Source organism: Augochlora pura, chromosome 6 (genome assembly GCF_028453695.1).
Source record: "Augochlora pura isolate Apur16 chromosome 6, APUR_v2.2.1, whole genome shotgun sequence".
Lineage (NCBI taxonomy): Eukaryota > Metazoa > Arthropoda > Insecta > Hymenoptera > Halictidae > Augochlora > Augochlora pura.
In genome coordinates this window covers 24,154,852-24,169,460 of record NC_135777.1, presented here as the reverse complement: position 1 = coordinate 24,169,460, position 14,609 = coordinate 24,154,852, and the positions used below count along the sequence as shown (strand labels likewise).

Genomic DNA, 14,609 nt, shown 5'->3' with positions numbered 1-14,609 from the left:
ACGATTCACTGCTGAACCATGAATCACTGCGGATTGGATGTACAGTAAAATGGCGACGATGCTTGTAAAAGTTACGAAAAGTAGAAAAATCGTGCAACACTTGAGTTATTACTATATGTACTTGCGCACATGTAAATAGGTCCAACTTCTGCAAGACATTTTTAGCCGCAACTTGCTAAGCAGTCGAAGATAAGGACAAAAATTCTACTGCTCTGATTGGTTGATGATTCAGTGCTAACACAGGATTTATTGCAGATTGGATGAGCAGTAAAATAGTGGGGACACAAGCGTTTGCTTAGAGAGGAATAAAAAAAACGTGAAGGAATTGAAGTTATTGATATGTACGTTGAATCGAATCAATCTCGGGCCTCAGTGTTCACGTCTCAGCCGACTCAAATCTCAGTGGACTCAGTGATCTCAGTGTTTAGCGCGTTGCGGTGCTATCACTTCGCCAGAGCTTTGCTTGTTCTTCTTGCTGTTGCGCAACGAGTTCGCGCAGCGTCTCAGTGTGTGCACAAAGGAGCAAGTGCATTCGTTACATGATGAATCCTTAAAGAAAATTTTACTTTTCCTACAATATATGTTGTTTTCGTGAAGATACCGCGGAACAAGTTTTATAAGAATAGAATTCCGTACGAGTAGCTTTCTAACAACGGAAACAACGACGGGTGAGCGAAAACTTTCGGGAAACATTACTTGGCTGAGTCAAACAAAATGGCGACTTTTCTCTTCTTGGCGGTACTGTTTACTTGACCGTGATCATTATGTTTCTCACAAAGTGTGCTACGCGAGAAGTGTTGTGTACTTAATCACCCTACTATCAATCAACGTAAATGTAACCATGCATCTTTAACCAATCGCTTAGTGTTTGCGGTCGTTAAGGTCTTCACGATCCAATACCCACACAATAGGTAATACTGCGATAAATGTGAACTACACTAATCCATGCAACACGTTTTTTCGTTTCGTCGCTATATCAATTGCTAGGATTCTATCCTGTTTCTTAGAGAATACATCGCGTGTACAATTCCAATTGGTTTCTATCGAGTAATAGCCATATTTTTCACATAACTAAGTGCTTGTCAAAAAATATCTCGAATATTTTCAATATTTTGCTACAGCAGTACAACTCGTTGTGAAATTATTTTCCCCATCGAGGAAATTTTTAATATTTTCTCCTTGTAGACATAATGCAGATTTTTAAGTTAGGTGTGGATTCCGAGTGCATTTCACAATATTTTCTTTTAAAAACATGTTCTTTCGTATTTGTTTAGCTTAAGAACAATGTCCAGTTCATACGTTGTTGAGCCACAGGAAAGTGGATCAGAAAAAAAGGATGACACTTTGATCATTGTTGTCAATGATGATGGTACAATATCAGTCGATCAGGAAACATTACAAAGCTTGATTAGTAAGTTTAAGTTCTCTATTGACTATGTTTTCAATGATCACTGATATTATAAAGTTACATTTATTTCCAGCAAACCAATCCAATGCTAATGTTAGCGTGGTTAGACTTGGACAAGTTGACACAGATACAGAAAACGGAGATATAACTCTAACCGTTGATCCTCCACCTTTTGCTACTGCTAATGTAAATTCAGGAGGTACTACTACTGATGCCACTAGTTTTGTCGATCCTTTCATGGAGATGGATCCAGAGCAGCTGGAAAGACTAGAAACAGCTCTACAGAGCGAAGAAGCAAAACAAATTCTTGGAGAGAATGTCACTGCTATGCTCGGTAAACATTATTCTCATATTCTTTCTTATACGTGTATAATTCATTAAAAATTACTTAGAATTCGAGCTGTTTTTCTAGCAATAGATTGACATTTATCTCATAAAATACTATTATACTTTGTAGACATGCTAACTGTAGAGGAACAACAAAACTCAATACGTTATAGCGTCGAATTGGATCACTGTTATACAAGTAGATTGTCGCCTTCCGACCCAAAACCACGAGATCCTTTACCTACTACCGATTCACCCACACCTAGCGACAATTTACAATATGAACATCAGCTCTCTCCCAATCAGGGAACATCAAGTGTATTGCCGTCTGTTAGCGATGGAGACAGTGCAGCGACACCGACAACGATAGCAAAAGCAAAAGGAATTACGAAAACTGTGAGTATGCTGTATGATTTGGGCATATTTTAATGTCATAGTGGTAACGAACATCAATTGTGATGTCTCTTTCAGAGTAAACCCGTTGGTCGTCCACGGAAGAATGTTCAACCGGCTTCTGTTGCGGCATGTAACAACTCAAGACCGTCTCCCAGTATAACAAGTACACCCAAGTCGATTGGACATTCGTCGACTAGGAATTTAACAGGGGCATTGCATCAGGGTCTTGGAAGACGTAATTATTTAATATGATCACCATTAATTAACATTATTGCAATTGCAGTAATATATTCGGTTTCAATCTGTGACAATATACGTAAACTTGTGATACTAACTATGGATAACCTTGTTTGACTTATCAGAACAGGGAAGGCCGAACGAGGAAGAGGAAGAAGAGCAGACATCGTCGTCTATTGAATCGTCCGACTCGGAACCTCCGTCAGACAACGATTCTGACTTTGGACCTCGGGGTCCCAGAAGAGGCGGTATAAGAGCTAGAGGAGGTAGGAAGGGGCTTACTACCAGAGGCGGAAGTATGGCAGCTACCCGTAGAAGAGGTACCAACAAACAAATGGATATGGAGCAAGTCCGTAGATTGGACATGGAAATGGCTGCAGCGGTAAACGCTATGAAGAGCCCGGAAAAAGACGAAAGATCTGGTAAGATAACAGTACAGTTATTCGGTATGATCCAATCAATTTCAATATCACAAAAAATGTATGTATCACTCGACAATGTTGGAATTCTTTTCGTACATTCGGGCTGCGTTTTTTTGTTTGTCAGGTTTCAATCTTGTTCGAGGTAAAAGACAATTTAAATCTGCTATTGGAAGGAAGAAAGAAGAAATGCAATGTGTCGAATCGTCTACAGTTACAGTGAATGAGAATACCTCGCCTTCATTCGAAAAACCATTACAAACTACAAATCAAGTGAAAGCCAATTTGATCAGTGCCAATATGATTAAAGGCGATATGATTCTTACAAAACCAGGTCAGGGAAAAAATAATCAGAAAGTCACTTTTGTGCAGAAACAAGTACTTGTTAAGTCGAACGATATGAAAAATGTGGAACCAAAGAAGCAACTGATATTTCCCAAGGGTAAACTTGTGAGTCAAACGGGAACTAAGATTTTCGCAACTAAAGATGGGAAATTGGTTCAAGTGCCTATACCCGGTAAAACTGTAACATCGAGTGTGCCGGTTACTCAAATCAAGGGTACGGTACCACAAGTTTCTTCTACCCAGCAGATGATCGTGAATCAGAACCAGACATTGCACACGCCACAACAGCAATCGGTAAAAGTGTCTACTCCTGCTAGCATTTCGAAAGTGAAGTCTTGCGATGTGAAGAAGGAGAAAAGGAAATCCGATAGTTTCGAAATAATTAGCAAACCCGAGACTGAACCTGGAAAAGTTACAGAGACCAAGATTTTAGATGGTTAGTTGATAAGGGCAGATATCATCTGAGGCTAGATATCTATGACCTATATCCACATAATTCAATATGTATGATTGAAGATGTCATTTTAGGTACAAAAAAACATCCAAAGAAAGAAAGTCGCAAATCACCAGCATACATGGTAGACAGTTTAGGGCCTGCGCTTTTTTCGACTCCCGATATCATTCGTCGAGTCGGCTCGAACGGTGACGTGAAAATTCAAGAAAACATCATAACATCATTAATTTCAGTAACACCAGTTACAAGCACTACCACCGCAAATTCGGCCACATCAACTCCAGCATTGTCGACGTCGTCTTCTTCGTCCCCTACATCCAGTCGTACAGGTTTGTTTCGCGTTTACGCTACGAGATACTGTAAAGATATTGTTGAATGAATATTACGGAGCTTGATTGTTCATATGATATTACGGCAAAAGGTCTCGCAGTTTCTACGCCAGTTGAGCAAATAACGCAGTTAGAATCTCACCCACCTACGGAAAAGCGAGAAAATGACGATACTCCGGTAGAGAGCAACGAAGACGAAGCAAAACCTGATCTAAAGACAAATGGATCAGAAGAAATTCAAGCTCCTTTGGATACAGGTTGATTCCAAAATAATATTTTCTGGAAAATTTTGCTAAGCAAGTCATACCTTATATGCATTGATTTTTTAACGCATTTTAGGCACCATAGAAGGTGAGGAACATTTACTAGCTACATTAGAAATGGAAGCCAATAAACACGAAGAGGAATTGCTCGCGGAAGCATTGATGTTGCAAGAGGAACTCGGAGTCGATTTAACCGAACATGTAATTATATTTTTCAATTTTTCAATCTACATACATAAAACATTTCTATTTATCATCACGAGTGGTTTTTATTGTAAAAGTTTTAATTTTGATATCTTTCTTTTCTCCTTAATAACACGGTAGAGTACTGCACTTGCCGAACAAGGAGGTGGTGCGACTTCCGAATCGTTACCATTAAATAGTACGCTTATACCACCGGTGCTTGTGTCCGACCAAGAAGCAGTAAAACCTTTGGATACTTTGACGTCAACAGTGGTAACAAACTTGGCGAGTACCACCGCAGCTACGGTATCTACAGCAGTGATTAGTGCAACTCGAGAACCTGCAAAAAAACCTGTAAAAGATGAGAAGGAGCCCATTCAAATTATACGTGGCGGTCGTGTAATCACGTTACCACCTATCGAGGCGCCAGCCACTAGAAGCAAAAGATTGCAGACTAAAGTTGAGCCCGCTCAAAAGTTATTAGAATCAATGAAACCTACGGAAAAGTTCAGGTGAGTGTTCAACTATCTTTGATTAAATTGATGTCGAATTATTACACTCGTATATACGTAGCGCAATTGTATAATCCTATTCAACATGTATATATACATACATCCATACGTACATGTATATATATTTATATATACATATATATATACGTTTGCAATATTTACAGTTTGCAAACGGTACCGCAAAGATCATTGCAAATTCTGAAAAACGAAACACCCACGAACGTTATAGATCAAGATGAAGAAATTGAAAACGAAGATCTAATGGAAGAAGACGACGAAGAGGTGGTTGAGGAGGAAGAAATGGATCAGTTTGCCGGTGATGAGGAGGAAGAAGAAGATGAGGAACAGAAGCAAGTCAGAGCGGTTGGGGTAGACGAGGAAGAGGCAGAGGAAGAAGAAGATGACGAAGAGGAGGAAGAAGAGGAGGATAATTCAGATTCGGAAGACGATCCTGATAGACTCTGGTGTATATGCAAACGACCGCATAATAATCGTTTTATGATTTGTTGCGACGTATGCGAGGATTGGTTCCATGGAAAGTGCGTGCATGTCAGCAAAGCTATGGGTAAGATTGTGAAACATACCAACAAATATGCAAATTCTATGGATCAATTAACGAAAGGTTTTCTATCTATTTTATCCAGGTCAACAAATGGAAGAGAAAGGTATAGAATGGGTTTGTCCAAATTGTTTGAAGAAAAAGGAAGAAGAGTTGAAAACGAAAATAACTGTTCCAAATATGGTTGGAAAGCAACGTGTACAAATAGACAATCCGATCGCTCTAAAAAATCTTACAGTCCCTAACCCGGTGACGGTTGGTGGAGAAACCACACCCATGAACCCCTCCAGTTCTGATTACGGCGATGTACAATATTCTGGTAATAGCAGCAGTAGCAGCAGCAGTATGCAATGCGTGGTTTGCAAGAAGGAAGCAAGGAATTCTAGTATTTATTGCTCCGACGCTTGCATACTCGCACACGCTCAAGAAACTCTCACCAAAGACAAGCCATCGTCAACTGGATCAACGACCAGCCCAAAGGGAACAAGGCCATTGCCTCTTGAGATTTCTGCAAGGACGAAATCTGAAAGTAGAGTCATAGTTTTCGAAAGAAAAACTGGAAAGGTGTTAAGCGGTGAGTGAACAGTGTTAAAAAATCATATCTTCTATACACTTGTCTCTATAATTTTACTTATATTTTAATCATCATTTCTATCGTATCGATCCGATACAAATGAATAAACATTTCAGGTATCGATGCACCAACAAGAACAAACTTGCGTACATGGTTGAAAGAAAATCCTACATTCGAAGTAGTTAGTGCAAATAATCTAGGTCCGTTGCAAATAGGAAAAGCAATTGCAACAATTCATACGCAAATTCCTGGTAAACCAGTACGTATACAGTTCATTATACTATATCTCGCTATACCATAACATATTACATTATACTATAAAATAGTTTATTGATTCATCATCTACGATATGATGAAGCGTAAAACAACATGTTAACAAAAAATATCGTTTAAGGGTAAATCGACGCTGTTAACGTCCGGAAAGGGACCAAATCTTCAGAAGATGACGTATACCAAAGTACCAGGTTCGAAGCAAATGATTATAACAACGGGGAATAAAAAGTTTACGGTAATTTCTGCAGGACAGCAGCCACAACACATTCAGGCGACGAACATAAAACCAATACAAATAAAACAAACGCTGATCACCCAGCCGAATAAAAATCCGTTCGTGTTGAAAACAACTACTATCAAATCCAGCACCCCGATACAAATGAAGCAGCAGCAGAATATGCAGGCGCTCAAACAGACTCCACCCGTGAAAAGACAAGAGGTGAAACAGCCGGTTTTACAAGCGAAACAACAATTGAAGTTGACCCCGCCGAAGAAGCCTGAAACTGAACCGATAAGATTAAATATAAGAAAAACTTTGACAGAGTTATTATCGAGCCGTATAAAAGAAACTGAGGATTTAAAGTTAACCGATGACGAGATTGCTGATCTAGCTTTCAACATTGAGTTGGAGATGTACAAATATTTTAAAGATACCGGAGCAAAGTACAAAGCCAAATACAGAAGTCTCGTGTTTAATATAAAAGATACGAAAAACTTGACGTTATTTCGTAAAATAGCCAACAGATCGTTAACGCCTGACGCGGTAGTAAGACTAAGCCCTGATGAAATGGCTAGCCAAGAATTGGCTGAATGGCGAGAAAAGGAGACCAAGCACCAGTTAGAGATGATAAAGAAAAATGAATTGGACATGATGGCACAGGCAAAGTCTATAGTTGTGAAAACACACAAAGGCGAACAGATTATTGAAAACGACGGTGGTATCGATCATGTTGATCCGAAAACTCCGGTACAAGATATCGTGACAGCGTTGAATAGCACGGACAGCATAACGTCAACGGTGGACGATCCAGAAAAGGAGTTAGATAGAATAAACGATGAGGAGCGGTTGAGAATCAAGGAAGAAGTCAAAAAGTCGAAATTCTTCGACGAGAAGAAGAAAAAAGAAAAGGAAAGGAGTCGAGAAAAGGACAAGATGAAGGAGAGGAGTCGGGAAAGAGACAACAGTCGCTCGAAGGTAGTTGGTAGACGCGACAGAAGTACGAGCACCGGCAGGCACAAACACGGCAGAGATGATAGAGAACGTAGCAAGACCAGGGAGAAAAGTAGGGAAAGAAAGTCGCGCGAAAAGGAAAGCAAACGCGAGAGAGAAAGGGATCGTGAGAAGGAAAAAGACCGCGATCGAGATCGATCGAGAACCAGAGATCGCGACAGAATCAAGCTCCGAGATAAAGGAAGCAAAGAGAGAAGTAAACAAAAAGATAAAGAAAAGGAGAGAGGAGAACGAGAACGACATAGGAGTGGGATCGGAGGTGGTGACGGCGGTGGTGCTGGTGGCGGTGTAGGTGTAGGTGTTGCTGGTGGCAGCGATAATTCAAAGGGTCGCAGCGTTGCTGGTGGGTTCGTATATTGTGAGTCGAAAGAGTTCGATAAAAGAGAGGACGAGAAGAAAAGAGATACAGAGAAGAAAGAGGATTCGGTCGGTTTAGCTGGAGGATCTTCGACCGAAAGATCTATCGAAGATCGTTTGTGGCGACACATAGAGGACGAAGCCACTACCAACACCATCGACGGCAATGATTCTGACGTATCGGACAGAGAGCCAACCTCGACCGTTACAATAAAGACTCCAGACATCAACGACGACGTTGACAGGGACCGAGAACAAGAGCCTCTTTCGAGCACCGTCGACAGAGACGCATCGAAAGGAAGTTGGCAGACGGTGTGGAGAGGCTTTGTGAACATGGTGGACGTTGCTAAATTCTTCATTACCGCGCAGGAGGTAAGCGGTCACGCGAAAGATTTGATGGACGACTTGCCGGACACAGTCGACGTCGTCGGTAGAATAAGCCATGATACCGTTTGGGACTACATCTCGAAAATGAAAAAGACTGGGTCAAAAGAAATCCTCGTAATTCGCCTTACCGCTGCCAACGATGAAGAAAAGATTCCTTATATAACGTTGTACAGTTATTTGAACAGTAGAAGTCGCTTGGGAGTGGTCGGGAATGTTTCGAAGAACATCAAAGACTTTTATATAATGCCGTTTTCGAGTCAAAGCACGATACCACAGGTTTTGTTACCTTTGAACGGTCCTGGTTTCGAGGAGCATAGACCACACCTTCTGCTGGGAATAATCGTTCGTAACAAGAGGAAGCGATTCGTTGGCGTCTCCTCGTCGACTATACCGATCAAGCTAGCAAAAAAAGATTCCGACAGGAGCTATACTCCGCCATTGGTCAGCGTTTCGAAAGACAAAGTAGGTAGTTCAAATATGGCCGCTATGATCGCAGGTACGGTCACGATCACAGCTACAGCAACCTCGACAGTTGTCGCCTCGGCCTCTTCCCCCATCGTAGCAACAGCCGGCAGCATTTATCAAAAGGCCACGATCGCTTCTGCCAAAGAGAAGCAGCAACCGCAACAGCAACAACAGCAGCACACCGTCACGCAGACCACCCTCGACACTTTGAACAAGGCACATATCGGTATGCCGAGGAGCACGATACTCGACACCGCGACGATATGTAAAATCGTTCCGGAGCTTTCTTCCAAAATCGACCTTACCTCATCGCCTGGTAAAGCGCCCATCGACGACGATGGTGACGAACCCTACAGTCCTGGTCAGATGGACGAGGAGCAGTCCGATCGTGATCTACGAACTACTACCGCGATTTGCACAACAGCCGCAGCTTTACCATCGATTCAGTCGGTGGCAACTATGATTGGTATCGACGGGTCATCGATCGATAACGGTATTATTTCTTCCAGTAAAAATTCGAACGAACTACAACGAAAAATGGAGGAGCTAAATCGACAAATCGAAGAACAGAAGCAACAAATACAAAGCATTAGTTCGTCGTTTCTCGGTGAATCAACGTCTACTTTGCCGGTGAGAATTTTAACAAGATTTATTTTTTACGAAATCGATTGTTATTGTTTCTCCTATTGCCCTATTGTAAATAAAATTGATTTCGATTTACCTATGGTATCCAGTTCCTATCCTCGAGCTGCTTTAGATTCTTGCTTCATTACGAAACAACAATTTTCTTGGTCTCTGTTCCTTATTTCCTTTAATAAATACAGCTTTCGTTGCATATTACCTTACTATTATTTACTGTTCGTATGTCAATTTCATTCATTTTCAAAGGGGCAATATGTTTGTTGGAACACACTCCCGTGACAACCTCGGCAATAAGTAAAAATCTTTTAGTAGCTCCATTCCTTTCCAGCCTTGAGGACTCTCTTTTGCTTTGGACGTACTTTTCTACTATCAGAACAGATCTATTTTTACGTAAGACGAAAGGATTTTCTAATTAACGTCATTCAGACAGTCATCGTGTATCATTCATTACGGAAAATGACTGATTCTTGAGCTTTTGCCGTCTTCAAATTCTTACAAATGCGCTACATACGTATAGTTCACTCTCTATATCTTTGTCTCTCTTTTTCTCTCTCTCTCTATCTCTCTATTCCCCCACCCCTTTCCTCTGAAATACATACACATCTGGAGCATATATATGTGTATATATATATATATGTGCGTGCGTTTGTATATATTTTTGTTTTTAGACGCAAATAATAAGAGAGCATTTGTATTGTGTACGCGCATAAACATATAATTAATTTGTACTTATTGTATCAGGAAAAAAGATAGATTAACGAAAAGGCAATAAGTTGAAAGTATTAGCATTAATTGCAAACGTTGCTATTCTACTCTATACCTATAATAATAATTATTATTATTATTGATGTTCGTTGCAGGGTTTAGGACTGGATCCACCGATTAGCGATGAATGCGAGGAAGCTTACAGTCCTCCCGATACAAGATCGTTTACACCACCGCCGCCTGGTATTTCAAAGTTCGCACAGCCAATCCTCGACAAAGTATCAAATATAACGATACCACCGAATTTGCAAGAAATTCTAGCGAACGTGAAGCGACAAGAAAGCACCAAAGTAGATCCGTATTTACCATCGAAACCCAGCGCCACATTCTTAACCACCGTAAACTCGGCCGTGTATCAAAACTCGGAAAAATATTCCTCCGCATCGCCTTCAAAAATCTCGATCGGTGGATCCAATAAATCCAGTTCCGACAAGTCTTCACTTGAGCCGATTAGTCATAAGGAGTCCGTTTCAAAGGAAAAAGAAAGCAAGAGTACCCTAAGTTCGTTGAGCGACCTGGACTTAATAAAGAAAGCCGAGGAGGAATTAGCTGCTGTCGCAGCCGCCGCGTCTGCAAGTGCGACCGCCACCGCGACCGGAAATACGACAATATCGGGCAGCCAGGCGGCTGAACATACCGCACAGCCAGTTTTATCCGCGACTTCGTCTCTTTCAACGATAATAGGGAATTCGAATTCGACGATGATGCCAATGTCTACGAACCTTTCGACCGGTTTAACCCCTGTTGGGGACCCTTCGCGAGATCCGACTGTGTACAAGAGCCCTTACCCGGAATCTTTCAAACGCAGCTTGGCTCCCGAACAGCCGAAACCTCCCGGCCTCGAAGACGAGGATTTCCCACCATTCCCATCTACGCCACCGAACGTAGAAACTAATGCTGCAAGGATGACACCCCGTTCCAAGTTCGTTCCGAAAAGTGGCATCGTATTGAGCGTGAAAAGAAAGATGAACGATGACAGTATCGCTTCTTCTTGTCCCTCAAGTAAAGCGTCGAGAATAAAGTCACGCTGGGGTCAAGGACCCTCCGATTCGATCGATTAGTTGCACGACATTGACACGTAAGAACTTTCCTTCGGAAAAAAAAACTCCAAAACTTTTACGATCACACTGTGTGCGAGTGGCTTGTTAAATCAACCAATAACTTGATCACAAATCATAAAGTTTTTGGTAACCGCAGTTTTTCATCGATCACCGGAATCGTACATAAGTTCGGTGGAGATTCGTTTGAGCGGGATTCAACGAATGATCGACAACGGTTCCGTTTCGGAACATTTTCTACCAAACGATACCAAGCAAATCCGGTACTTTGCGTGTGTGTTGCTCTCGATACGCAAGATCAGATTGATGTATCGGAAGAGGAACTACTTTGTCGACGTCTCTAGAAATGTCACTTGTAAATACCTAAGCGGCGGAAACGAACGCTTTTGATACCATACGTCGAGCCTACCGCGCTACGTGTACATAGCCTCACCGTAAACTCTGTAATATATTGTTCAAATTAAATCGAAAGGCTAACAAAGAAGAAGATTATATAAGACGGTGGTGCATGCACCTTGGGCGATCAAGCCGCCAATGTATATATATAAATTAGGTGTAAGGATCTGAGAACGACCAATTTCAATCGAATGATAATTTTTTTATTTGTTGGTCAACCGTGAGAAACGATTTTCAGGGACTAGAACTGTCACAGTGTGTTATATCGCTTAGCGATACGTGAGCACGCAACCGAATGATTCCCTAAGCCCCAAGTTAACTACAATACAATGTGCTATCTACCTTCGTACAGAAACTTTATTTCAACGTTTATGCAAAGGAACACGAAGAATCGTAGAGCTATCGACGCGCAAGCTGGCAAGTCGCTGCCATTACAATTATTATGACAATACAATCTTTTTTTCTTCAGTTTAAACGGGATTTCAGATCGACAAGAAACTAAAGAATAAATTTCGATTATTTCGTATTCTTTCCTGACATTTCTACGTACGTCCTAATCATTTACGTTCACGTTACGACTACACGTACGTTAATACACGATTTTCTATGTACACGCGTATGTACATACGTAGGACGTACACTAGTGCTGTAGTACTGTTCACGTACATTTTATGCTGTCTTCTACTCCAACGAACTCCGATGTCCTCCTGCTTGATTTTCCTTCCATTGAACCGTTGAAGCTTTATCTATCGGCGATAAGGCAATCAGTGTTTACCTGCTTACTTGTGCACGGATACGTAAGAGAGTGGACCTCGAGATGCATGATCGGAAGAGTTTGCAATGAATAATTATCGATCACCATCGAACAACTTACTGTCTACCTTTGTAGCACTGGGTATCATTGGTGTCACAGATATCAAAGAATCCTATGAGAACTACGACTCGAACATGCTACGTGCGTACACGCGTACGAGTGCGAGTAGAAAGCTTAATAAAGGACGCGTACTTTAAGAAGACATTCGAAGGATAGAACCATCCCCCTAACAATTCGTATTATATTATATTACATTATATTATATTATATATTCGAAACCGAATCTTTACTCTATCACCGCCGAAACACTCTATTTGTATATATGTATACAAATGTAGACGTACACGGTGTTAGAACCAATTTTATACGAAAGAAAAATAATTAAAATTTCATTTTTGTACACGTTTTCGAATAGTGAGCGGAATACGTACATACAAACATATATTAGCAACTCACTGTAAACGTAATCGCATCACTATCAGCATTATTGGTGTTGTTGTTTCTATTATTATTATTATTATTATTATTATTAGTACATATTATCTTTATCGTTACTGTTAGACATACCGTTAATAACGCCTTCGTCGTTGCCCGCATGTATCGACCGTTAAACGAACGTCACTTCTACAGTTGCATTACGATTATTATTATTATTTTCAATTATAGAAACGATTAACAGTACACTAAATTCGTTGCATCGAAATTTACATCGTGTTTAACAACCTGAAATATTGATTACATTGTATTATATGGAAGTCACTTTAATCAAAATGGTTTTAGTACATTATTTTCAAATTCATATGTATGTGTAATAAGGCTAACATTCCAGCGACTGTAAAAAGTTTCATTAACCAATTAGAGTATCGTGTAACACTAGCCTCTCTGTTGATTGTCAATTAGAAGAAATCTTTCAATAGACGCATAAATGATGTTCCAAAGAATCCCAATTTCATAAGCCAACCCTATGTTTCCTTGCTAAATTGTAACTAAGCATTGTAAACTTGTAGAGGAATATTCTCACCGAAATGATATTTATTGCGCAACGTATCGTTTAGTATAACTTACATGCACATGTATATGTACATATGATAATACATATATATACTTAGTATACAACATACATGGACTCCTTGTCCATGCGAGTGGGAGAGGGAGTACACGCCTAACAATGAAAAAAGATCACACATTATATGCATGTTCTATCTCTCATCGTTTATGAGATGCAATAAATTTCATGAACGAAATAGGTTCTCTGAAAATAGAGAAATAAAATTAAACATTTTTTATCAAAAATAGAGTAAAGATTTTGACAAAACCGAGAAACGCCAAAAATGATAGAGAGAGTAAACAGATCGATGACTAGACGCGGGCAGGTTTCTCTTTAAATGCAATGTGGTTATTTTAAGCATCTTCTGTAAAGATAATTAAAACAGAAAATTCATTGTATTTCATAAACGAAGAGAAACAAGACATACATTTATGTACCTATATGACCTTTTTCCAACGTTTTGAGGGCGTAGAATCAGCATCTGATGTTTTCTTTCAGTCGTGCACGTTTCACATTCTTTTATAGAGACACACAATCAATAGTAGTGGAAGCCAATGTATGAGAAAATGAGAAGAGAAATCTAGAGCAGTAGAAAACATAATCCTATTTTATTTATCTTATACTGTATATGTATATATACCATTTCTAATTGAACACAGTACTTATTTACATATGTATGTATTGTACATACTTGGATCCTATACCTGCAGGTTTTTCTTCCTCCCTAAACGAGCGCTCGTTTCTCCACCATTTTACTGTGCATCCAACTTCGTTTCGAATCCTGTCTCAGCAGCGAATCGCTAGCCAATCAGAGCAAAACAATTTCTATTCCGATCCTCGTCAACTAAGCAAATCGAGGCCCGAAACAACGCAAGAATAGGACTGAATAGGATCTATTGATGTCAATCTGATGTCCACATATGATACATAATGTAGAACATTCTATTTTTTTCTGTTTGCCTGCAAAAATGTTCGTATAAAATACCAAAATAGCATTTTTAGCGAAGAATTGTTAAAACAACCAATAATATATTATGCAACAATCTATGTAAAAATAAATTTGAAAGAAAAATTCAAGATACGTATGTACATAATAGAAATAGTGCTGGGTATTCAAACCAATAGCCCCATTGAAGTCTGCGATTTGTTTGAATGGCTTGTACCTAT

General features: G+C 40.0%; 1 protein-coding gene and 1 long non-coding RNA gene across 4 annotated transcripts; one reads left to right on the top strand and one right to left on the bottom strand.

Moving 5' to 3' along the window:
- Window positions 1-388: 388 nt before the first annotated feature.
- On the top strand, window positions 389-13,082 carry Pps (protein partner of snf). 3 transcript variants are annotated; one of them, XM_078182205.1, is made up of 16 exons: window positions 389-668; window positions 1,275-1,411; window positions 1,482-1,742; window positions 1,866-2,131; window positions 2,207-2,366; window positions 2,494-2,790; window positions 2,915-3,568; window positions 3,649-3,915; window positions 4,008-4,172; window positions 4,255-4,379; window positions 4,503-4,873; window positions 5,038-5,438; window positions 5,518-6,006; window positions 6,123-6,265; window positions 6,401-9,349; window positions 10,222-13,082. In XM_078182205.1, exons 2-16 carry the CDS (start codon window positions 1,285-1,287, stop codon window positions 11,185-11,187), a joined length of 7,641 nt encoding a protein of 2,546 aa, XP_078038331.1. In that variant the 5' UTR covers window positions 389-668; window positions 1,275-1,284; the 3' UTR covers window positions 11,188-13,082. The 3 variants fall into 3 exon arrangements, with proteins under 3 accessions (XP_078038331.1, XP_078038330.1, XP_078038332.1); XM_078182204.1 differs by having other exon boundaries at window positions 389-911; XM_078182206.1 differs by having other exon boundaries at window positions 390-911; window positions 3,661-3,915.
- LOC144470727 (uncharacterized) lies at window positions 11,826-14,283 on the bottom strand. Its single transcript, XR_013494179.1, has 2 exons — window positions 13,273-14,283; window positions 11,826-13,117 (listed from the first exon to the last, which is right to left on the bottom strand). It is a non-coding gene; the product is annotated as an uncharacterized LOC144470727 (long non-coding RNA).
- Window positions 14,284-14,609: the final 326 nt, after the last annotated feature.